This window comes from Amblyomma mixtum, chromosome 1 (assembly GCF_055824585.1).
Source record: "Amblyomma mixtum isolate Tamu chromosome 1, ASM5582458v1, whole genome shotgun sequence".
NCBI lineage: Eukaryota > Metazoa > Arthropoda > Arachnida > Ixodida > Ixodidae > Amblyomma > Amblyomma mixtum.
The window spans coordinates 260,673,872-260,700,026 of NC_143012.1; the positions used below are offsets into that span (position 1 = coordinate 260,673,872).

At 44.0% G+C, this 26,155-nt stretch overlaps 1 protein-coding gene across 1 annotated transcript in view; it reads left to right on the top strand.

Annotated features, from left to right (window-relative positions):
• The first annotated feature begins 3,434 nt into the window (after positions 1-3,434).
• LOC149371579 (uncharacterized) overlaps positions 3,435-26,155 on the top strand; it is an 85,222-nt gene continuing 62,501 nt past the window's right edge. Inside the window, exon 1 of the mRNA XM_089580536.1 lies at positions 3,435-4,019. Coding sequence (XP_089436662.1) covers positions 3,435-3,890 — 456 coding nt within the window. The 3' untranslated portion in view covers positions 3,891-4,019. The remainder of the gene's footprint in view (positions 4,020-26,155) is intronic.

Here is a 26,155-nt window from a genome sequence, read left to right on the forward strand (position 1 = left end):
CCTGTGTGATTTACTTCGTATGGAAATTAGCAGACAGCGCAAACGTAGTCAAGCGCGTAGACATCGCTGTCTGGTGACAAACAAACTTTAGAAATTAAAATCGCGAGAACATGAAGTTTGAGAATATAGGAAATTTGAGAGTTTGGGGAGTGAGAATGTTAGCCCCAGCTGTTCATTTTGCATCGCGTCGCATTCCGGCTCTTGTAAATTTACTCGGTACTTCTTTGAAAGGCAGTAAAGCGAGAACCGAACAGGATTTTAGCATTCTCAGAGAGAAATTTAAGGCCATGCCAGGGTGAATAATTACTAATTATTCTGTTACCAGGTGTAAGAAGATAGCGCCACCCAGCGTCGTTCGTGAGGAGAAGAAGAAAAAGCACGAGGAGTGCATTTTACGTTTAATCCTATGAAAATTTTCTTATGTATACCACTACACCTTGGCCAATCCCCCCACGTGGGTATGTGCCATTATAATGAGGTGAAGAAGAAGAAGAAGAAGAAGCGTGCGGAGGGGAACGCCGGGACAGGTAGAAGAGGATTACGTGGCAGAGAAGAGAAGAGCGCGGTGGGCGACGGACGTGGACGAGTTCTGCTAGCTCCCCGAGTTCCGGGCTTGGGCCTCAGCCGCAGACGTCCGGGCCACCAGACCTGGACATCCATCGTCGAGGGCCTCAACCACCAGGCCCAGGCGCCACTCTTCTCCATCCATCCGTCAGCTGCTCCACACAGGTCGCCTCTGGCGCCTACGTGTCCTTTCCGGGATACCAGACCTGGGAACCGTGCCGGGAGCCCACGGACGCTGACGCTGCGGTAGCGTTGAAGGCCAACGGAGAAACGCCGGCAACAGTGCATCGGCACTGGAACGCCAAAAGACTCCTTGACTGCCCGACACCCAGCCAGTCCTCCCCGCTCGACGCTTGTTTGAGAGACAAGTAGTGTGACTTTCCTCTTTGACTTTCTTTTTTCCTAGATTTTGTTCTGTTCCCCCGTGTGTTTTTTCCATGTGTCGCCGCGTTGCTCTCTTGTTTCTTTCCTTTTTTCACGCTCATACTGAAATTGGTATTGGAAAGAAGTTTCGCCAGAGCAAGCCCCAGGATGGTGAAACGGCCTCGCAATATGCTGCCAGGTTGTTTAGTTTCTTTGACCGTTGGGTCGAGATGCGGGGAGAAGGCCGCACTTTTGAGGTAGTTCGTGAGATGGTCGTGAGCGAACAGTTCCTGGACAGCTGTCATTCCCGTTTAGCCCTTTTCTTACGTGAGCGGGAGGGCAAGACAGTTTGCAAGCTGGCGGAGGCTGCTGATCACTTTCTCGAAGCACAGCGGGAAAATAACTTGTTGTTCTTTAAAGAGCAGGGGGAGCATACGTTGAATAAGGCCAAGGTAGAGGCTTCGGGTTCACAATCCCGCCTTGGTGTTTTCTTTGCGAGAAGACTAGGCACAAGGCGTCGGATTGTCGGACGAAGCCGAAGCAATTGTATTGCACCTGGTGCCGCGAGGTAGGACATGATGCCCAGTCATGCAAAGTTAAGAGACCAGGAGACCGTGAGGAGTCCGCCTGTTGCATGACACCTCGATATTCACATCCCGATAACCCTGCAGAGATAACGCGCGTAGAGGGCCAGTTGGGGGAGATGATGTCCTTCCAACCCGGTAGAAACTGCTATGCCCGTGGGGCACGGTGAGGTGTTCGGCCAGCCTGGTTCGGTATTACGGGATACGGGCAGCACCGGCATTGTTGTGCGTGAGTTCCTTGTACCGCCAGCGGCACTTACAGGGAAAAAGGCTACATTATTCTTGGCCAATGGGACCCGTGTAGAAGTTCCGGATGCGGAGGTGGTGATTTCTTCTCCATACTTCTCGGGTAAGGCCATCGCGCGCTGCTTGTCTACACCCTTGTACGACATTATAATAGGCAATGTCCGTGGCGCTAAACCTCCATTCTCGGTCGACCCGCCAGTTCTAACTGATCAGGCAGTTTCCCTTGCCATGACGAGTTCGGTCGATGTTCCTTCCCTTACGGTGACAGCAAAGGTTTCAGAGAGTAGTAAAAGCCCCACTCTGAACACACTCCACTTGTCACGGCCGGAGTTTCGCCTCAAACAGGAAGAAGACCCGACCTTAGAGGTGTGTCGCAGGAAGTTGGGGCAAATATTTCATGGCAAGGGACAGACCGCCCACTGTTTTGATACAGATGACGGTGTTCTTTTCCGAACATACCAAGTGTGTCCCGGCCGAGTCGTTCAGCAAGCGGTGGTACCGAAGGGCTTATGGCCGTTTCACATGATGCGACGCGAACGAAAAACTTCGGTCCAGTCGCAGTGTCGCAGCGGCGCCAGTCGCGACAGCTCTTTCACATGCTTGCGGCGCCTGCGATTTCTGTTGGTGCGGCACGAGCGGCACCGGCATAATTTTCCAATAATAAACGTAGAACACGCTTAAAGTTTCATTTTTTATTGAATTAATGTGCTGTTATTAAAATATCAAGTGCTTTATGCAAATAAGGTATTCTTAAGTTTTTGCTTTTGTACGCAACTACGATGAGCAGCTCGTTAAATAATGCACGTGACATGTTGAGAAATCAACAGACCCGAGCGCGTGGAGGAAAAAAAAAGTTTTTTCTTCCTCGCCCGAGCGCTTCCAAACAAAGTGAAAATACCTCTGGTGCAGTTTCGACGTCTTCCGCTACGTCGTTTCCTGTGATGTCACACTTTTGAATTCTATTGGCTGACGGCCGCGTCGTTCGCAACGATCGCTGCGACTGTGCGGCGTGCGACCAACTGGTTGGAAGCCTGCCGCAGCCGCTTTGAAGACGGGAGCGGCGTGCCTTTCTGTCGCAGTGCGGCTGAAATCGCAGTGCGCTGTGGCAAGAATCGCACCATGTGAAACGGGCATTACGCACGCAAGTCCTTATGTTGGCGTATAAGAGTGCATTATCCGGCCATCAAGGAATGCGGAAAACAATAGCAAAGGTGCTCAGTGAGTTTTACTGGCCCGATGTACAGGCTGACATTAAGAGTTATGTCAGATCGTGTGATACGTGTCAACGGACTGTGTCGAAGGCAAGGGAGAACAGGGCGAATAACATCGTAGGACGGGAACATGTAAAATCATGGTGGAGACCGAGGTCGGTTTGGAGAATACGGTTTCACAAAAGAAAACGGAAGTACTAGCTGAAAAAGTTCTCGCGACGGTGAAGTGGTTTGATGTGAACAATGGAATACAGAAGAATGGAGCCCACACCTGTCCTTGTTGGAATTGTTTTTGTTTGTTCATGTTTGTTTTTGAGTGTCGGCTATCTACTTTTTATGCCTTCCGTGTTTCTTCGCCCTCTATGGACGCTTTACATTGACATTTCGTGTGCGAATGTCTGTGGAGGCTTCGAGCATTGACGACCATCGTATTATGTGTGGCGTGTAGTGTACGCGCTGTGGTGCGATGTTCTGTGTTGCGATCGTCGAACGCGTCTGGTGTCGCTCTCCTGAAGTTGAGTTCTTTCCCTTGGAAAAAACTTCCGAAGAGGGGGCCTTCTGTAAGGAGATAGCGCCACCCAGCGTCTTTCGTGAGGAGAAGAAGAAAAAGCACGAGGAGCGCGTGCGGAGGGGAACGCCGGGACAGGTAGAAGAGGATTACGTGGCAGAGAAGAGAAGAGCGCGGTGGGCGACGGACGTGGACGAGTTCTGCTGGCTCCCCGATTTCCGGGCTTGGGCCTCAGCCGCAGACGTCCGGGCCACCAGACCTGGACATCCATCGTCGAGGGCCTCAACCACCAGGCCCAGGCGCCACTCTTCTCCATCCATCCGTCAGCTGCTCCACACAGGTCGCCTCTGGCGCCTACGTGTCCTTTCCGGGATACCAGACCTGGGAACCGTGCCGGGAGCCCACGGACGCTGACGCTGCGGTAGCGTTGAAGGCCAACGGAGAAACGCCGGCAACAGTGCATCGGCACTGGAACGCCAAAAGACTCCTTGCCTGCCCGACACCCAGCCAGTCCTCCCCGCTCGACGCTTGTTTGAGAGACAAGTAGTGTGACTTTCCTCTTTGACTTTCTTTTTTCCTAGATTTTGTTCTGTTCCCCCGTGTGTTTTTTCCATGTGTCGCCGCGTTGCTCTCTTGTTTCTTTCCTTTTTTCACGCTCATACTGAAATTGGTTTCCTTTCCGATAAAAGCCACCTCGTTTATTGTTTGTACTTTCGTGTTTGTGTAAAATAAGACCTGCAATCCCACAGTCCTCACACCAGGCTACCGTTTGAGGGCGGAGAAAATTATAATTGGGCGGTAAATACGACGACTGATTTAGATGGGGGGCAAAATCGCAAAACTTTTATAGAAATCACATGAAAGGTAGCCTGCTTAATTTCTATGCTACACTCTAGATTGCAAAGAGAAAAAAGAACAAAAGCTCAATTTATCTCTTTCTTTGGAGTGTATTTAATGTATTTCAAATGCACAGGAAGTAAAATGTCTCCACTAGTGCGTTTATGAAAGCAGTTTTAAGATGGGCATTATAAGACCCCGTTCTGCAAGTTGAGAATGAAGAGGAGAGGAATTATTACGAGAGCTCCTGTAGAAATTCATATAATCTGCCTCCTAGTACTCTGTCTTCTACTACATCTGGTATCGTCTGTTTTTTATGTGCCTTTACCCTCCTCTGTTTTTGGTCATTACTTTTTATTCGGTCATGTGCTTTCGGTTATCGTTGTTGTCTTTCATTCTTTCCTTCTCGAAGACTTATCTAGATAATATTACTTTTTGCCTCTAATTTCATTCTTACAAGCGCGGCAGCTTTATTGGGGATACACCATATCAGTAAACTTCTAAAGTTGAGCCTGTATATGCAGTGAACGTTCAAGCGCTGCCCATTACTCATAGGTTTTGGACCTCTGAAATAGTTTTAGGTTGTATATTCATTCGGAAAACATTACTAGTGTATTATCTGTGGACCGTGAATGAAACTTCTAGGATGCTGGAGCTTTGGGACAAGATGTGAGATCGCCTAAGCTTGCGAATGAATACCAACCGTTCACTTGCTAACAAGTAATATCATGTTTTGCTCTAGATATGCGCAAAATGGAGATGGTGTGGCGGCTGCGTTTCGATGGAGGCGAAACGTGAAGGCGCCCGTGTGCTGTGAGATGGCAGGGCACGTTAAAGATCCACGGGTGGTCTAAATTATTCCGGAGCCCTCCATTACGGCACATCTTTCTTCCTCTCTTCTTTCGCTTCCAATTTCCTCTCTTCCCTCACGTCACGATTGAGGTGTCCACCAAGACATGAGAGTTACTGCGCCGTTTGATTCTATCAAAATTAACTAATTTACGTGGTGACTCAGTGCTTAGCGCGCTGGGCTACTGAGCCTGAGTATCGAGGTTCGAGCCCGACCATGGCGGCCGCGTTTTGATGAAGGCGGAACACAAAAGGCGGCCGTGTGCTGTGCGATGTCAGTGTACGTTAAAGACCCCCAGGAGGTCGAAAGTATTCCAGAGCCCTCCAGTACGGCACCAGTTGCTCTATTTCTTCTTTCACTCCCATCTTCCTCCTTTCCCTATCGGTGGTTGTGAAAACATTTACTAGGCTATACAAATTAGAGGAGGTACGTTTGGATCATCTCGTAAGGGACCGATCCTTACAAGCACTAGGTGGAGGTCCCTGGATTGGGACCCCAGCGGCGGTGGCCACCGCCCGGACGCGTCGAGCAGGATCGCCTCCCAGTCCTCCCGATTTGGGTTGGAAATGGGGGGAATAGCCGGGTTTGAGGGGCTGTCCAGACAATGTAATAGAAGTTCGAAAACACTGCCTTACAGTGCGGGCAGCTGCCGCTAACGGAAGAGTCAAAACGTTTTAGGGCTGTCGGGCACAGCAAAGTATTGGTGAGAAGGCGGTGGAGCCTCTCATCGTTGTCTTGGGGCCTTTACATGGGCTAGGGTAAAGGCGATTGCTATCTTGATAGTGGGTTGTGATATCTTTGAACGTATAGACCGGATTGAAATCGGCTTCCTGATCGGGTGGGGAGGAGAAAACAGTCCGGTGAGAGAGCGTGCGGGCGGCTTCGTCTGCTGCCTCGTTTCCTCCAACCCCTGATGAGCAGGGGCCCACATAAGGTAACGGTTTGCGGGATCCTTATCCCGTATGGAATTTAGGTAGATTCTATACGCTACGAAGGGAGTGCAGCCATGTTAGACGCTCCGACAGGCTCCTCGCGATTCGCTGATTATGTGTGCAGTATCGGAATGCGAGGCCGCGAGAGCAATCTCGATCTACTCTGCGCGTGTTGCACTGCGGGGTCTGTAGGTGAGGCCGTTAACTGTGTTGCCATTGCGAACCACCGCGGCCGTTTACCATCCCCCGGGTCGAGGGTTGTAGGCGTCCACGTAGTATACACCTGTTCTGTTGTCATATTGTCGGGCCAGGACTTCCGCTCGTGCTAGGCTCCGACCAGTATGATCAGTGCGACATCTTGCCTGGAAAAGGTCGCACATGTAGGGCGCATATCCACCGTTTATGACGTCAGCGATTGCGGAGTTTGTATGCGTCATCCACCTTTTGTTAGCTCTTGTCGCCTAGAATGACGAACTGGAAAGTTCCGCCGCCGCTGCTGTTGCCTTGCCGCACAGCGCATGTTCACCTATCCATAAAGTAACACAGTACTCGTCCTCGCTATGACGTTCCGTACTCGCCTCGCACGAGAAATTCCTGCTTTCACATCCGACCCGTGGTCGTTTTTTTTTTCTGGTTGTGTGACGTAGGAGGACCAGAGAAACATCGCTGAAATCGCTGCCCACTGCAAGTAATGTGAGCGCAGTAAAATGCTTCGCATGATGGTTCTCACGAGTCAACTAACACTGAGAATTCTCGCGTTACCGCAATACTTTGTAGCGCGTGAAACGTTGACTAGTAAATCATGGACATAAATTAGTAAAAATGCTGTTATAGCGTAGCGAAGAACTACAAAGCACACAATGTGAACAATTTGCGAAAGGCGGTAATTTTCGCGTGTGTCTCACAATATTAATGAAGCAGAAAAGTGTGCGAGATATAACTTAATTTTAGCGTTTAGTTAAAAATTGCCCTGCCATTACTTTGGCCCTAATTTTAAACAATAATTAGTCCAAAATATTTAGAGGTGATGTATGGGATCGATGCGGCCAAAATTAGACTTAATTTCTCCACAATTCGTCAGTCTTTTCCATCCTGATTTAATTACAATTCTGATTCTTTTGTCCTTCACTAATTGCTCTATTCCATTTAGGATTGCTTTAAAATTTCAATTCGACTCCAATTCTGATTCTCTTCTAGTTCTGGTTCAATTCTGCTTCTGTTTCTAAGCTTCTTCAATTTCAATTCAGAATTGCTTCTTTCACTTCCTTTATTTAGTTTTGCGCCATAATTTTTAGTCATTTCATTTTTGATGAGTCATTTTAAGTCTGGTGTCCTCCTCTCTCCCCTATACATTGAGGAGGGAAGGGAAAAAGAGGCATGATGGTGCAAAGAGGGGAATCGTCATCCACTACTTGTCATAGTTGCCGAGGAGGCTCTCAAAGACGGCGACGTCGGACAGTTTCCCCCTTAATGGCACTCCTAAAGGTGACGCAATAAAAAGGACTTGCTCGAGCTCTCCACATTTTGTGGGGTTTGTCTGAAACACAGCGACAAGCGCAAAACCCAAGGAGTCTCATTACCGATTCGTGAGTTCTGTTCAGTACTGAACATGCCGCGTTTTAGAAAAAATAATGTGTTTATGTTCTGGCTTAAGCTGCAGATTAAGGAGCGGATTTGAATTCCTCATTAAAATCCTCGTTTTCAGGAACTGTAGTCATTAAGTGTCTTTATTAGTCTGCTGATGGCTGGCTTTAAGTGTTCTTGTCGGTAAAGTGAGGTGCCATGCTGCTGAGACGGGCTTACGCGCGTTTGTAGTATAAGACAACTGGATCACCTCGTGGAGAGTGGAGAGCGCAAACGGTGAAGCCACTTCTGCTTCGCGAAATTTAGTGCCCTGAAACATCTTTATTCTTCAACCGCAGCCTAATTCGCGAGGTTTTGAGCTCGAAAACAGTAAAAAAGAACGCAGTGACTGGTAATTCTGAAAAACGATGGTTCACTCATTTGCAGAATAAAAATATTGAACTTTAGAATGTCTCTTCAAAACCCTTAACGGTATTTTCGAAATTAAATAACGGTTTTGTTCTTAAAATTCCTTTTAATCTTCGTACTATATCTTCATCGTTCCACGTAGAGTGCGTATTCATTATACCTGTTAAAATATTCCCTGATTTTTTGCTTTCAGATGGAAATTTTAGATACAGCTCAATTTGAGGAAATCTATATCTATTGCCTATGCGCCTTCATCGATTTTTTTTCTATGATTTATGTGCGCTCCTTACTTACGGTCTTATGGGAAATGGTAATGAGAAGGCCTGGTGTTTTGTCATGTTATCTCATTACCGGTTATATTGAATGGAATAACTCTAATTGATACTTATGTCAATTAAAATTTTCATTTTCACTTAGAGCGGAACAATTATATTGGGAAGTTGGTACCGTCATGTAAAAATAATTGAAAAATTCATTGACAGCTTGCAAAGAACCACACTTGTGGAAGAACCCTCTTTGAATTTCAGGCCATTTTTCTTGTAGAAAAGTTGGTGGCTGTGGGTGCTTTTATTTCATTAGAAGAAGCTGCTCGTGTTCCAGCCCTAGTACCACTTCTTTTTTGTTGCTGTAGCTATCACTTCCTTTTTCTTCATCTGTATGTAGAGGCATCGACATACTCTTGACATGTAGTTATTTACACTGTTCAGACAGATTTTGACAGGGGGCCAGCAGCAAATTGACGTTAACTTCAAAAGGTTTGAGTTCTTTCTTCTAAATTGTAATAATATTGGGTTTCTGTCATTTTTCCTGAAATATTCTCTGCTGCTCGAAGGAAAGCCTTTTACTGATAAGTTTTTCTTTTTGCCTGGCGTAAGGCCTGTTCGTTAAAAAGCAGTTCGATATTCGTCTTCCTTCTTGGGGGAGGGTGGTTGGGGGGGGGGGGGGGTATGAGCGGCAAAAAATGAAAGTAGCCAAACTTCGACCTCCTGTCTACTTGTGCTAGCTACATCCTAGGTGCCTATTGCGAGCCGATAACTTTTGTAGTGAACGTGAAAGCCCTGAAAGGGACCCAAAGGGAGCATAGAATTGATACTATTTTTAGGTTATCAAGAAAACTGCAATGAAATGGGGCTGCGTTTTTGTGATTCTGTTTTCAATGCCTGAACCAATGGTGTGTTTTGCGAAATCAGGGGAGGACAATGCTAAGGGCACGAGAGAACTTGGCGACTTCGTTCCGCTATGGTGGCTCACTGATTATGGTGCTCGGCTGCTGACAGGAAAGACGCGGGTTTGATCCCGCGGTTGCGGAGGGTCAAATTTCGATGTAGGTTAAATTCAAGAGGCCCGTGTACTGTGCGCTGCCAGTGCACGTTAAAGGACCCCACGTGTTCGAAATTTCCGGAGCCCTTCACTACGTCGTCCCTCATAGCCTGAGTTGCTTTGGGATGTTAAATCCACATAAACCTAAACCAAACTTGGCGACTTCATCGGATTGACGCGTAATGCGGGCACTTTGTGCTGTTTATTCATTAATCGTTCATTCACAGCACACTTGATAGATACTATGAAGAAGATATTACTCATGGAAAATGCTGGGAAAAAGAGACAAGATGCACAAAAATAAAAGCATAAAAGAGAATTAAGCTTTGGATTTAATTTCGATTCTTAAACTTATCGCAAGGGGCTTATGATTCTCTGGCATACATGCTCTTCACTTAAGTTTATTTCACTGAATCGAAGTTTTGCGTTACCTCCGCCTGTTTCAAAACATGACGTCGCGACCTTCATTCTACTGTAAATTTGACAGGAACCTGAAGGCCGTCGTTTATACCACAATATTTGGGTTACAGAATATTCGGATTTCACCTCGCGATTGCGTCCAGGAGTGCCTGACAAAGACACGTTGCCTATAAGTGCGCATAATAAATTTCCATGAGTGACCGAGAGAGCCCCGTGTTTAGAACCTCTTCCGCTGCTCATTAGCCCGCTACGACGCTGTGATCATTGCCTAAGGATAGGCAAGAAAAAATAAATATTGCATCAACATGCCGCTAAATTCTGTTTTGACAACTTGCTTTGCAGTTGTGCCTAATAAGCAGCGTAATCTGGAAAATGATCCTAGTTCATTTTTACTTCGGTGTGTTTTATGTAGAAATGTGTAGCTTTTGATGTATTCTGATGGCCGCACTCGTTTCAGGGTCATTTTGTAGGGACAGTAGCAACGCGATTCCTACAGCTGCCAAAGTAAAGCATGTTGCAGGATAGGATGAAGTCTTTTATAAAGTTTCGCAGAAATTTAAAGCAGTCCATTGTTTCTTGAAAGAATGTTGCCGCGTGAAAGAAATTGTTTTACTGAAAACGCCACTAAAAAGCTGAACAGTGCGGCAAAAAAAACGACCAAGCGCTGACCACATCACATATAAGCCAATATTTTAGGAATTTAGGAGAAGAAAAATAATATAATCGAAAACTGAACTCTCACGTTTCGTGTGAACACAGTTTCTGGGAGGGTACGTAAACTCATAGTTGTTTAGACAGAAAAGCTTTGCAGTACATCATGAGAGCCGGGACCGAGTAAAATGAATACTTACTTTCACATACCTTTAAACGACATTTTCGACGCTACACCGTTGACACAAGTATTCATGTGTTTACACACTACAGGCCAAGATGGACATTCAGTAAGGCATTTAAAAGCTTGTACTAAACATAATCTTGCAGTACCAGTGTAATGAACGTTCAAGTACAGCCACCATAGACGATTCGGCGCGCCGTATAAAAAAATCGAATTATATTGAAGAGCCAGTAGTCGTCATACTGGAATAATCTTTTTCCAGATGTACTCGTCATTTTGTAATGTTAATTTCTGTACCTTTAAATCCACACGTGTATGAGGGTCTACTCAGGGAACTCTAAACAGAGCGCTTATACTTTCTGCTGGCATGGTTCAGCCTTTTCACGACTTCGGCTTTCCACGTACTTCATAGAATGGTTCCACTTCTGTTTCTGTATACGCGTACTTAAAACGGGCATCTGTATTCATTTGATTCTTATTGTATCGGCGTAGAGGATTGGTAACTGCATTCAAAGCTTGGGACCACAATAACGAAACTTGCTTCATAGGGGCATCGCATTTTTTTCCCTTTTCGCACATTAAAGCAGCGCTGCGGCTCCACAGAATTCCTGCGAAAGCATGAGGAAATGGAATCGAACGACCGTGAGAAACGTTTATGGGATGCTTAACAGGCCAGCATTCTCATACGGAAGGCTTTGGCGTCCAGGTCGTAAAGCATCGGGGGTTATTGCCACGCGTAATATACGGGGGCAACGATGTGCGAGATGCGAAGGAAAAGAAGCTCGTGCCATTCTTGACCTCTTTCCCTCTCGCCAAACACTTGGAGCGGAGAAGTGAAAATAGACGACAAGGAGACGGCGAAGGTGAAGGACATATGATGGAACTACACAAGGTGCAACTCAATACTATCCAGAGAGGCCGTTAAACCCCTCGTCTCTTTTCTTCTACCACTGCGCACAGCATAGAAATGTTATTCTCGTGTCTGCACACCGAAATTCAGGGTCTTATAAGATCCCGAGTTTCGAGGGTCAAGCTAAAGAGCCTTCATGACCAGCATTGCTGGGGACGCATTTATTGTCCCTCTTGAGCCACCCTCATGAGTGTATTTCCTCTTTCTTTATTTTCTTGACTCTCTCGTGTCCATGCACTTCGGCGGCGCCCTTTGGTGGCAGTATCGTTACGGGCTGCTGAATTTTTTCACTTGTGTTTTTTTTTCAGGCAGAGGAATCAGGCTATATGAATATTTTTGATTATTATGCACGAAATCATGAATATGCAGCGTTAAATGCTAACAAGAGAGTATTACCATACAATGCGTGATGCCAGGGGCATCTTCCAACGCTGTAAATGCAAATGGGAGCGGCAAAAAGCAGCTTAGACCCACGTGATACTGAATCTTTAACGAATGTGAAAAGCAGGGAGTATTTTCGTAAGGATTGGCGCTTGAAAAGTCCGATTGTTATTGGGCTGCTTTCGTACTCTCATTTGCTTCCTTAGTGAAAATCACGTGCTACGAGTAAAAACATACACTGTTTCTGAGCAGCCCACTCTGTGTACACGCAACAACAATGTTGACGTATTTGTTTTACTTCACTCGGTCCCTTTGAAGCCGTACCAACTCAGACGTCAGAGCCTCGTGTCGTCTTATTCTTCTTTTCAAAGAACGTAGCGATGCGCAGCCTTGCAAAAACATGCTGGGAAGTCGTCTTTCATTGAGTGCACCCACTGTAACGACATCGGCTGCATTTGCCACAGTTTACAGCTCAAATTGCTCTCATATGTGTTTACCACATGCATGCACCCTGCATCTGCATTTGGAAGCTCATTTTAATGGAAATTTACGGAATTGCTGAAGGCTGAGCTTCAAAAGGCACTAATGCAGACATTAATTGAAAAGACATGGTACTTAATTCCTGCGTAAATCGTTTTGTAAAATCAAAAGAAATAAAGAACATTTTTTTTCTTTGCCAAAGTAGCAACAAACAATGTTAGAGAAAAAAGGTAACATAAGAGGAACGCCAAAAGAGTTACATGCGTCGTTTTCTGTCAGAGGCTGACGGGACATCAAATTTTCAGTTAACTGAGTTACATGCGTAGTGTCAAATACCGTGGCGTACCTCTCGATTATGACGCATAAACAATACCCATTAAATATTATTATTTCAGCAGCAGACAAAGCGACTCTTATTGCTCGCATGCTGTATATAGAATGTTTTTTTTTTCCTCGATGGCAAGAAAAAAGAAATCGGCACCAGTTGTTAGCATCTTGTGCAATAGTTATCATGTTAAGTTACCGGAGGATGACCATCAGTGTGTGGACTGCCTGCAAGGTCATATTTTTCTAGGCACAACAAATAGTGTAGCACATAACCTGTCAGCTTGAAGCTGACGTGTGCAGGGTATCGCCAAGTGAAACGTAATTAAAACCGAACGAGAACACACTGTCGCTGTCAAATGCGCTGATCATTCTTCAGTCATCAACGAATACATGTTTCTAGCTTTTTCGAAGTTTCATGTTTCACTTGAGCTTTTTTATTTAATTGCGAGTCTTGTACAACGAAGCCTAAAATGTGCCAGCAGCTTTTCTGTCGATACGCATGTGCCGGACACGCTTCTTTGAAAGAGGCTTATGATGTTTCTGCCCGTGCACACAGAATTGCGCTCCTGCAGCCATGTTTCGCCCTTCCGTTTTCTTTCTTCAGTGAAAGTACAGGCGCCTTTGTTGTGTCAGCGTACATTTTCGCCCTTTCGTACGACCACGGGAAGGAAAGAGTGATAAATTGTTTTCGGATATATATGAGACGAAAGATTGTCTCATATATAAAAGATTGAAGGACCAAAAACTTACGCAACGAATAACCCGTGGCTATACACGCTTCATAATTCCTCCTTAAATTCTTCTCCACTGATGAACTCTGAATTCTTGCAGAGACCGAAATAAAAGAAACTAAACGCATGTTACTTCGGAATGAAGAAAGCTCAAGAAAAGATAAACAGCAAAGAAAGGTACGACTTTGCTGGAATCAAAGAAACAAAAATTATAATGAACTGAAAAAAAGTAACAAATAGAAGATTTGTGTCTTTTCTATTTAGTACTTGTGCTCAATTGTGTCATAGGTGACAACGTAGGGATACAAAAAAAGAATATACATGCAAACGCTTGGAACAGCTGGTCCGCTAAATCTTTCCTGGCGTCGGTTTCTGGCAGCATAGAATATCGCTTTCATAGAGCCTTTGATTATTATTTGCGGAATCCGTGCCCACACAGTTTGTGCTTCCGGTGTTTCTTCGCCTTACAATTTCAAACTCTAGTTGCGCTCTTCTAGCATGAGGTGTAATGTGTTTTTTATTCTTAAGTACACAACTCGCTTCCAGGAACCAAAAGCATTGCTATTGAAAGGTTCTAGATAGGGGATGCGTGTGTTTCATGTATACTTAAAGGAAAATGGGCGAGTGGGAGATTTGAGTTTAACAGTGTTTGAGATGATCATCTCTCTACCGACAGACGCGGTTGTCCTGATTTTTTAGAGATTTATATTTCTTAATGTTTCCCATCTTTTTATTTTTTTCTTTCCTTGAGAAGCCGTTCCACATGCTGAAAAGCTTCCGGTCTTAATTCAGGCATCATTGTCTCCATAAATTTCGAGCACTCTTGAAAGTCATGGCAAGGCGGTGAAATTTGTTCGTCCCAGTTGAGCCGGCCGCCTAACTGTCGGGCTTTGTTCGGGAATGGGCACGCGGTTAAATAACTAGCAACTCAAAATTGCTGAAAGTACATGGATTAAAGCAGCTTCCTGTGAATGAGATATCTTCAGGCGAACTGTGCTTGCATACTTCTGCCTTCTGGTTTTAGATTTATACCTTACCTTGCGTTATCTGTGCTAAGTTGTCGAAAGCGACTACTCTAACGGTGTTTTGGGATATCGTTTTTAACCATAAAGTTTGGTTAGTTTTACACATAGTTTCTGGTAGCCATACTAAATCGCAGCGCTCATCACTAACAAGCTACACCTTGATAACTCCTCGAAACACAGCCCCTCGGGGAAAGAAATGTTTTACAAAGTAAACAAAGAAAAAGAGCGCATACTCGTAACAAAATATCCAGTCCCAGCGGACACTTTTGGCCGGAAGTATATTAATTTCTGTCGCGGATGTCAACGTTGCGCCACGACCCAAAGCATGTGGAACTACTTGCGCGCTCATGTCTGCAAAGCTTCCAGTAATGAGCTAGCCGCTCCTGCGTGAAGATAACAGTGATTTCCCTTTGTCCGGTGTCTTGTGTTGCGCTCGGTGCATACAACCTGCAACATACGCACAACACTTTACTCTTCCCATTGGAGTTCCTGGTACTTCTAGATTGTGACGCGAGAAGGCGAGCATGTTAAAGTGGCGTTGCGTTCGTGACGACCGTGACATTTGCTACATAACTCTCGGCAACCCGGTCGCTTGCGCCGCTCTCAACACGGACACCGGCTTCATTCGTACGCGTTAGGCTGGAATGCGTGGGCCTAAATTCTTTCCCACTGAAGTTGATAAACGAGTGGCTCGCACCTTCTGAGTATGCGATGACGAACAGAAAATAAGTGTTACGCATTGCGTCCTTGTATCGGCCTTGACGTCGGCAAGTAGAGACTGTAGAAGTTAATCTTTGCATGTCTTCGACTTTTATAGCTTGATGATTTTCTGCCTGTATCAGGAAGACATGACAGTATTCAGCGATCAAATGGATATGCATACGTCTATGATAAAGCTATGCAAGTTTCGGGCTGTTGAGTGTGCTCCACTTGAAGCCCCTTTGCAAACATTAAGCTGCGCTGCATTGAACAACTCTTTATTTTACTTAGCTAACAGTCCTCGATCAGATCTTATGTGAAGAATTAAAGAGTGTAGCAGGAGTGTAGCAGAGGAATGATTTCATTGTATGGTATAATTTTTTAGGGTTTTAAATTGCATGCCATAAGCTTGGCCGTAGTCTTTATGAAATAAAATTGGGTGATCCATATTTCTGAATGGCACGGTCAATATATGAAGCGCTCCCATAGCGTTACGGAGCAGTTTTGTGGTCGCAAAATCATTGAAAGACGATGGGTTGGCGTAAGGTATCTTTAAAATCATCATGCTGATGTGACTGAACAGTATTTTTCTGAATAGATACAGAATAATGGCTTTGTATTGTAATGGTTTGGTAGGTATTTCATGCCTGATCGAATATTTATGGATGAATTACAGCCTAAATAAAACATCTGCAGTGCCTTTCACAGACCTTTACAGAGATGTTTCATTGGGTTCCTGTGTAACACCGCAAAGGGGCTATATAATTTGTCGAGTCCGCTTATTGTGCTTTTTCTTATGCTAAGAGGTCGATTTTGGTTCAGCGGAAAGGATTGAAAACAGTGCTATGTTATTAGAGTTTCCTTCGCTTTGAAGGACGCTTTACGACACCTTAGTGCATCGCAATCGTTTGCATATAAGCGTAGATGGTTAAATTTGATAAACCATTGATCGGCACTAAAATTCTGCATTCAGTCGGTTTAATTAGCGCCAGACTGCTTTAGAAATGTCAGCAAATGTTCTTGAATTACAGGCTTTTCACATTATTTTGCAAGGTGATAACGCTGTGGTTCACTCCCTAAGGTTTAACCATCTATAAGTCCGTACGTGAACACTTATATCAGACAGCCTTCCAGACAACGGAAAGCGGTGAAAGCGCGCCTGAATTTCCTAAGGGACTCGGGGTTGCATTCCCCCCTATAATCTTTATGTTTTCAGTGCGCGCCCTCTGTCCCTGTGACATAGTGGTCGCTGGTCACTTAGAAGACTCATTTCCTTGCCGCTCTTTTTCCTTTTTCCCCTTTGTTCCCCTCCCCAAGTGTAGGGTAGCCAACTGAGCATCGCCTGGTTAACCTCCCTGCCTTTCCGTCCTTTTCTCTCTCTCTCTCTATATATCAGACATCATTTAACTATCCCCATGCCAGCAGCAATAGCCTTTGCGCGTGCCGTTCTGTGACACCGTTGCTTTCTCGGCGATAATTTATGAAATTTCAAATTTATTTATTTATTTAATAAATCTTGTTGGTCTCACTTTGAGGCCGTGACAGGATCGGTTCATGTCTCGAAGCGGCGAATGAACTCTCAAGAACGTGCAATGTTGGGCTGCTCATTATTTCAGACCAACGGGAGTTCTTTAATTTGCGCACAAATCTCAAAACCCAAGGCCGTTCTTTTATTTCCTCTTCATAGATACAGAGCTGCCGCGATCAGGATCGAACCCGGAAGCTTGAGATCACCAGTCGAACGCGAAAGACATTGAGCTGCAGGAACGCCACACGGTAATTTATGGGTACTTAGCAGCATCATGCTGTACTTTTTCAGAGCTAACAAAAAACTTGGAGGGAACTTGAGCTCCACCTTGAAGGTATGACGCGACATCGATAATGGGTATCGATATCAATAATCGATATCCTCAGCGGCCTGCGGTCCTCTCAGCATATAACATCGTAGACACGGCCACTCTTCCTTCTTTCACATTGACATAATGCTTTAACGCCTTCTACCGCGAAGGTACTCCTCTTTCTTCCAGGTTCTGTCTGCATGGCCATATATGCGGAGCTGGTCATTGTCTACTTTGTATTCATAGATCGTGTGGGGTCGTCATAACGCTGCGGCCGGAGCGGTGCAAAGATCAAGAGATGCGCTATGCCCCAGCAAGTGGCTGTTCTGAACCGAGCCACCAGCTGGGCTTGTGAACTCAGGTTGCTCTTCCCGATTTCCCGCGCTGCGTTGATCGGCAGGTGGAAAATGCAATAAATTTATCCGAATTAATTTCAATACCATGTGCCGCGTGGGGCAGCTTTCTCGCAACCCAAGGGGCAGGTTACCACCTTTCCAAAGTGGCAGGTGGGTTGCTTACTTTTCTCAAAACGCCAACGCCGGGTTCTCTGCTGACCGGGACCCTGAATGTCATCGCGTTGAAACAAATAATTGCGCAACTACTGTTATCGCTGCTAGCAATGTTAGTATTGCTGGTGGTTATTCATTCGACATTAGGATGAGAAGACAGTGTCTGGTTTGTTGTATTTCTACGTACACTGCATTGGTACATCATGGTGTATTGAGGTATATTTTATTTATTTATTTATTGTACCCTCAGGGCCAAAGGCATTACAGAGGGGAGTGGGTTAATTAGGATAAAGAACAATGAATATAATACAGTGAAAACAGGTAGTACAAAATAAATTTTCTCCAGATAAACAACATTCAAAAAGCGTAAATAACATAAAATCAATGTACATAACACAGTGGAAATAGATATAACACATGATCAACTTCTTTCAGAATAAACAATGTTAGTTAATGCGTTGTGAAAGGTTTTGTTATCTGCAATGGCTGCAATATCGGGGGGAAGGCGGTTCCATTCCACAGATGTGCGAGGAAGATATGACTGATAAGATGATTTGGTGTGGCATGTTGGGATGCCAACCTTGTGGCGGTGATCGATGCGACGTGAAATGTATTCTGGGGGTGATATGAAATAATCGTGAAGCGTAACGTGATGATATAGCTTGTGAAATAGTGTTAGGTGACCAATTTTACGGCGAGATTGTAACGGTGGGAGTGGCACGTTAGATTTCATGGCTGTGATGCTTGCCGTACGGTTGTAATTTGAAAGAATGAAGCGAACGGAATTATTTTGGACTAGTTCCAAGGAATATGCAAGGTTATCATGTGTAGGGTCCCATATTGATGCTGCGTATTCTAGTTTAGGACGTATAAGTGTTTTATAGAGTATAAGCTTAAGAGATGAGGGAGCGGCTGAGAAATTGCGACGTAAGTACCCTAACATGCGGTTAGCGTTATTAATAACATAGTCAATATGAATAGACCATGTTAAATTTTGAGTGATATGAATACCTAGGTACTTGTATGTTTTTACCCAATCAAGAGGAGTGCCGTTAAGATAATATGAAGGAAGAGCGTTAGGTGCACGGGAAACACGCAAAGCTTTACATTTATTAATGTTTAATTCCATATTCCATGTAGTGCACCAGTCTGACACCAAATTGAGGTCTGACTGGAGAGTGTCAGTATCGTTAACGTTATTTATTTCCCGAAATATCACACAATCGTCAGCAAAAAGGTGAATGTTGGAAGATATGGCAGAAGGAAGGTCATTAATATAGATTAAGAATAGGAGTGGTCCCAGGACCGATCCCTGTGGAACACCAGATAGAACGTTAGCGATCGGTGAATTAGTGTTATTAGCATGCACAAATTGCCAACGGTTAAGAAGGAAAGATTGAATCCAGTCGAAGACTTTAGGATTGAGATTAAGATGGCTCAATTTATGTAGCAGTAATTTATGACACACTTTATCAAAGGCTTTGGAAAAATCCAAGAAAATGCAGTCAGCACAAGATGAGTTGTCAAGTATGCGGTATAGCTTATCAGTAAAGGCAAGTAATTGAGTTTCACACGAGTATGTTCGACGAAAACCATGTTGCCCAGGTGTGAAAAATGAATTCTCATCGAGAAAGGCAACGACATGCTTGAAAATGATGTGTTCTAGTAATTTGCAGCATGTGCTAGTGAGCGAAATGGGACGAAAGTTTTGAGGGGAGTGCTTACCACCGGACTTGTGAAGTGGAACCACCTTCCCAATTTTCCAGTCGTTAGGAAGGCTTGCTGTGTCGAGTGACTGTTGAAAAAGTTTGGTTAGTATAACTGAACTATAAGCACAAGTATTTTTTAGAAATTTAGAGCTAATCGCATCAGAACCAGGTGAAGAATCATTTTTCAAAGATTCAATTAATTTGGCTATGCCAGGTGGATCGATAGTTATAGGTGACATTGTCGGGAACCTGTGGTGCTGTATGTGAGGCAGATTAACGCTTGAAATGGAGGAAAAGCTTTCAACGAATGTGTTATTCAGCACGGAAGCACAAAGATCACTGGGGATAAGGTTACCGGAGGCATCTTGTAGTCTAATTAGTGGGTCGTTCTCAGGGTGTATAACGCGCCAGAATTTCTTAACACTCGTTTTCAAAATAGTTGGTAATGTGGCAGACAAAAAGGTATTCTTTGTTCGTTTAATCGCGTTGACGTAAGCATCGGAAGCAGACTTGTGTTTCGCCCATCGCGCGTTAGATGGTGAAAGCTTCGCGCGGTGGTATAAACGTTTCTTTTTGTTAGATAATCGTTTGATGTGAGAGTTGTGCCAAGGTGCTTGTGGATTAGAGGTGACGATGCGCTTAGGGATATACTTATCAGTTAGTTTGTGAACCTTCGTTTTGAATGATATCCAGTTTTCTTCGACAGAGCAGTAGTCAGAGTTAGCAATAAAGTAATCAACAAATATGCCCAGTTCATTGTTAATAGCGGCAAAGTTAGCGCGTTTGTAATCTAGAATGATTTTTTTTATTTTGCTCGGTTTCGGACGTGGTACATTAATGCAAAAATTGAGCACAACCTGATCACTGATGCCTGGAAGATATGTTATATCAGTAGCTAACTCTGGATTAGTTGCTAGAATTAGATCAAGAGTGTTCGAAGCGTTATTTACTGTCCTTGTAGCTTTTGTTACTAACTGAGTTAGCGAAAACATGGTGCATAGTTCTAAGAATTCTTTAGCTTGATACGAAGGGGAAGATGAAGAAGGCGGCTGAGCAGTCCATGAAATAGTTGTAAAATTAAAGTCTCCAAGTAGAAAAAGTGGTGATGAAGGAAATCGTGCGCAAACAAGATTGATAGCATTGTGAAGTTCGTTAGTGAATGTAGACGAATAAGAAGGAGACCGGTAACAGACGCCAATAATCAGTTTAAGATGACCTATCACTATTGACGCAAATATTAGTTCTAATTCGCTGAAGACTTGGATACATGAAGATGGAATGTCTTTAGAAATAGCAAGTAAAGCACCGCCGCCACGTTTGGCTATTCTATCGCAACGATATACCGAGTAGAGATGAGCGTTTTGGAAGATTTCGGAATCCGATACATGCGTTGGGAGCCAGGTTTCGGTTAGCGCTATAATGTCAGCTGAGCATGTGTCTATGGCAGAAGATAAAGAAATATGCTTGTTAAGTAGGCTCCTGACGTTAGTATAAAGAACAGATATCGACGATGGCAACTGTCCACTACCCCTCGCGATTCCCTACGGTGAAGCGGAAGATCCAGCCACAGAATCCAATCTAGACGATTCGCCACGTGCCACAATTTCCTCAACAGTGTCCTTGGTAGGGTTATACATGAAGCATTTTTATTGATATGCAGCTTGTTATAGCGTATCTTAAAAGAGTGAGGGCCAGCGTGAATATTTCCGAATTGATGAGATTTATTCCATCGCTACCGAGTTATGATCGCGTATCGTGTCGTAGGGTCCCAAACAAACCTCTAATGTGCATGATGAAGCTTTCGACGTAGGCGACGAATCAAAGGCTCTACCGTGAGCAAGTACAACGTGTGCACTGCATTCTGCCGCGTACAGCGTCTCACGTTCTTTGACAAAAATAGCAGCGACGCGACATAAGCAGGCCGTCATCTGAGCCGAAAGACGTCAGCTGTTATCCCAAAGGACAAGCACTTGCTCCCACCTGTGACGTCATTTCGTGCTGTCGTCTTACCAGGAAGTAGACAACCAAAAAGCAGCTCTTTGCCTGACAAGGGGAAAAAAAGGCAGCAGTGAAAGCCGAGTACATTGTTTCCCCGAAAAACAGGAATTGGCCCAGTGACTTCCTTTGGGGAAATGGGGAGTTGCGTTGTTTCAGAACGCTCATACAGCAGCCCCGCATTACATGCTTCTGAGTGAAACATAAGGAAAAGCTTCGCACAAATAAAAGCCGTCATTCGCCAGGCACGCCTAAAGAGCCCCTACGTCAGTGAGAGAGAGAGAAACAGAAGCCATTGAAGCTCTGATGAACTTTTACTCATGTATTTCTGGAAGCTATACGGTGCGGCAGTTACGTTGCAGGATGGCTTCTGCTCTAAGGGTGTATCTGGTAGCTTTTCAGACAACATTCCCGAAGGCGCTGGTAAATATAGGCTGTGCACTTTTGTGGCTTTCTTCCCGAAGCACTTTACCTTATATTAGTCAGTGGTGCGCAGCGCAATGAATTTATATTGTAATTCTGCTGACACAAATATAAAAACTGAATAAAGATTCAGTTGATAGTCTGTGCCCGTGTCGTGCCTTCTCGTTCTGTGTCTTCGTTTTTTGCGCAGTTTTCAGTATGGACACAAATCAGGTTGATAACACGATCGCTTTCTTAATATTCTTTGTATTCTGGTGGTAGTGAAATTTACAGTAACGCCAATTGCATGATTTTTCTTATTTCCAGATACCTGTCTCCTCTCTGCTTTAGTTAAAATTTATAAACCCCTATTTATTACATTTCCACTGTGAAGTACTCGCTTTAATTGTGTTGTTGTGTCCCATCTTTTTATTTGTATATCTTTAGAATATTATATGTTGCCTTTTATTTGTTCAATGCGATATTTGAGCAAGTATTGTTTCAAAACTGCATTCCATTACACCAATTATTAGCCAAACCTGCTAGATTTTGATATAAGCACTCATTTGATCAGCGACTTTAAAGCACTAATCTTGAAGAAACATTTAAATAGCGGTGCTCATCATCATCGTCAGCCTGACTATGTTCATTGCAGGGCAAATACCTCTCCAATATCATAACCCTGGCCTGTGCCAAATGCAGCCACCTGTACTTGTACACTTCTTAATCTCATCCGCCCACTGTACTTTCTGCCTACCCCTGCTACGCTTGCACTTTCTAGTAATCGAATACGTTTTTTTCTGCAAAACAGTGTGGTATTCGTGTTTCGCATTTTAAATGTAATTAAGTGCTGAGCTAGGAAATGCCTTCAAAATTCAAACATCACAGGAACTTTCTGTGAAATCAGCAGACCATTACTCGTTACTGGATGCAAATAAAGAAAGATACGATTGCTTTTCATCGATTACCTTGATTGCTGATTATCGCCATCAGACACACATTTTTCGTTAACTTATTTAACAGCATGATCGTCGGAAGCCTTGTAATGCTGCATTGCTTCCACTGTGGCAGCGCTCTGTCATTGAAGTGAAGCCACACGAGTGGCCGGAAGGTAATGACGACGGAGAATGACTGCAAGCTTGCCTAGAACTATCGAAGCGCGCGACCTTTCGAGTAAAGCGAATGACTGCAGGGCTGCCTTTACTGTTGAAAAAGACGAAATTATCGTCCTGAGAGAGCATTTATGAAAAAAAAAAAGATTTATTCTTTCGGATTCATTTGAATCTCTTTTTGTGGTTTTTTATTCGCCAAACTATTGAGCCGTCCCTAATTACTTGGTGTACTTTTCTTCACCAGTGCTTGCAAATGGGACACCATTTAGACGCACTTATATATTCTTCTCACTGCAGTTCATATGGCGGAACTGTTCGCTTTAATTTTTTTCTTTGAAGGCTGTATAATGAACGTGCCATTTCAAACCCGTTTTTTGGTTATCTCTTAAAGCATTATTTTAATCTTAACGCAGACGCAAACTGCCTTTACTTTTGTCGCATTGTGTAGTGGAGTACAGTGAAGCCTTCGCAATTTACTGATGGTTCTTGATGGAGCATGCCTGCAGAAAGCGGAAGGAAAACGCATTTCAGGAAGCTCATCGATACACAGAAAAAGCTGTCCAACCGATGTATCCGGTGAAAAACTATGTATATGTGCGATGTCACCATATGATGTATTATAGATGTAGTTTGTTAGGCTAGACGGAAGTGGTAGAGACTAATATAATTTAACCCTCCAATTTTTGATAAATAACCACGGGAATTGACCTTGAAAATCTTGTTTAAAGGTGTACTGAACAGGAATCCGAACTCGTCTTTTTGCCGCGGGAACTCGTTCTACACGTTACGAGCATCCTTAGAAACATCGAATTATTGCCCTGTGTGGCCGATTTCCCTAATTTAAATAGGATGAACTTCCGGCTCCTGCCTTTTTTTAATTCTCCGCAGACGGTGGGAGGAGTCTATCAACGCATGGAGTGCCTTTCAGGCAGTCGTGTGGCAGCTTCGCTTTCGCTTTTATTTTGTTTTTAGGTTTCCGTGAATAAATAGATCAAGTCAGAGACTACATAACTGCATATTAGGACCACAAAAATAAAAATACGCGTGGACTCTTTGCTTTCGCCGATCACTACGTATCACTCCGCCGATGGCAGAGCGACAAGCCACCACGGGACTGGTTGAAAGGTTGGTTGACTCCTCCCACTGTCTGGGAATGCAAAAAAAAAAAAGGCGGGAGCCGGCACGTTTAAACGTATTCAAATTAAGGAAATCGGCTGCGGAGGGCAATAATTCGATGTTTCTAAGAACAGTGGGAACATCTGGGTAGATTTCCTGCGGTAAAAATACGAGTTAAAATTCCTGTTCAGTGCATATTTAAGGGGCATCAGATCACGGCATGCCAGATACTAAAGTTCCTGCATGTGGTTTTGCTTACAGCTAATGTCTCAGGCGTCTACACAATAATAGTAACGGCAGTTACAAACATCGCTCATAGGAGCTTAACTTGCAGACGTACCTTCAGTAGCCCTTTTGCAAATGTCTTCACCCTCAATGAGCATTAGGGAGGCTGAACATTGAAAAAGAAAGTCCCAACCGTGCGCGTTTAGATCTCTGTCAGTAATTTTTGGTGTAAAGAACAGGATGAGTCTGCCGGTGATGACGTTAATTTATTACGCTTCCTGGTTGTTCGGTGCCAAATAAATTTTTATTTCTATTTTTTTTCCTGTTTATTTCTGTTTTCATTACTGTTTTTTATTTCTGTTTCTGTATAAATTTTTAGAAAGGCACAGAGCAAAAAGTATAATGGCTTTTGTCAGCTATATGAGAATTTTCCGCATGTGACGATCAATAATATATTGAGGTTTGTTCCCCGGCGCCTGAAAAATGGTTCCTTTAGCATCCTGTGGAGCGTTTACTGGCGAATCAGAATCTCAGGATATCATGCGCCATTACCAAGGTGTACAAAAATTGTTTTGTGCAGAATTTTAAAACAAAGTGTGTAACAATGGTGGTGTAAAGTGCCTAAAAGTTATTTTCACTGATAATTGACGGAGCGCAAATGTTTTAGAAATGGCTGTTAGCAGAAGTTTAAAAGGACGGGTAACCTCCGCGGCTATGCTTGGCTCAGCAAAGATCTCGATTATTCCAAACAATTAAATAAAGACCGCAGCCTCCTCTAGATTTAGGATGCGCCTGAAGTGTATAATGGTCTGTAGAGAAGCGCAGGGTCAGAAAATTAGAGTTTTTGAAGAATACCGGCTTGTCTTAAAAAGTTAAAAACATATGACATACCAAAAAGCATTCTAATTAAAGTCCCGCCTTGGAGCTTTGACTGTTGGGCCGGACGAAGACAACAACATTCGTCACCTAAAAATTCGCTAAATATATCTATACTAACTCGCACTGGTCACATGAAATCTCATCACATTTGAGCTTCGTATCAGAAAGTGCCTGCTCTCGACGTTTTGAAACACAACTCCTATTATTTGTTCTCGCTGCATCAATGAAGGACGCGCTTCATGTTTCTGATTTTCATTTTTATTCATATGTCCTGCGTGTTTTAGCAAAGCTGCAGTTTTACGTTCTCCTTCCATAAACATGCAAGAGGGTACTTGACAGCAGTCAGTATTGGACTAGTTGCTGCAGCTGCTACGTGATGAGAAAAAAGCTCGTTCCCTCGAAACAGAGAAGAAGCTGCACAGCGCGAAGGACTCTGTCGGTTCTGCTTCGTCTCGTGTCAACATACTCTTTTAGCACCATGTTCTGGAAGTATCGGAGCAACTGATTATATGTAGCAGGAAATGCGCCGCTTCACACTGGGCATATTCTAAAGATAGCGGTATCAGTGCATCGGCTGTAGCGAAGTTCTTAGTTCAGGGAAATTCAGTCTGGCGACAAGAACTATAAAGATGGTTATGAGCAAAAAATAGGCTGCGAACGGATTGTTTATGACTGCTTCATACTCACATGAAACAGCCACACGCAAGCAGAAATATAATGGAAGAAGCATTGTTCACTTCTATACGAACATTTAGAAAATATGGAGCGTTTAGGCAAGCTAACAATGTCGAAAATTCATACTGGACAATATTGAACCTGTTTCGTAAAAAAAAAAAAACGGCTGATTTGAAAGCGAGCAAAATGCCATTAAACAATTTGAGTAAGCGCCGCTGAATTCTGTTGTTCTAAAGTACCATCTTCTGTACTGGACTCCAAAGAGAGCGCAAGTTTAACTGTGGTACCACAGGTCAGCTATTTGAGCCTTATCATGTCCTCTTAAATTCTTCTGTTAAGGCGAAAGCCTTTGATGACTCATACTCGCAACCATGATTCTATCCGTCCGTCCGTTACATCTGGAGTGAAAGACATAACTAGCCATTACTAGTCACAAGTCATGACTCATTCACAAGTCAAGTCACAAGTCATTAACCAGAA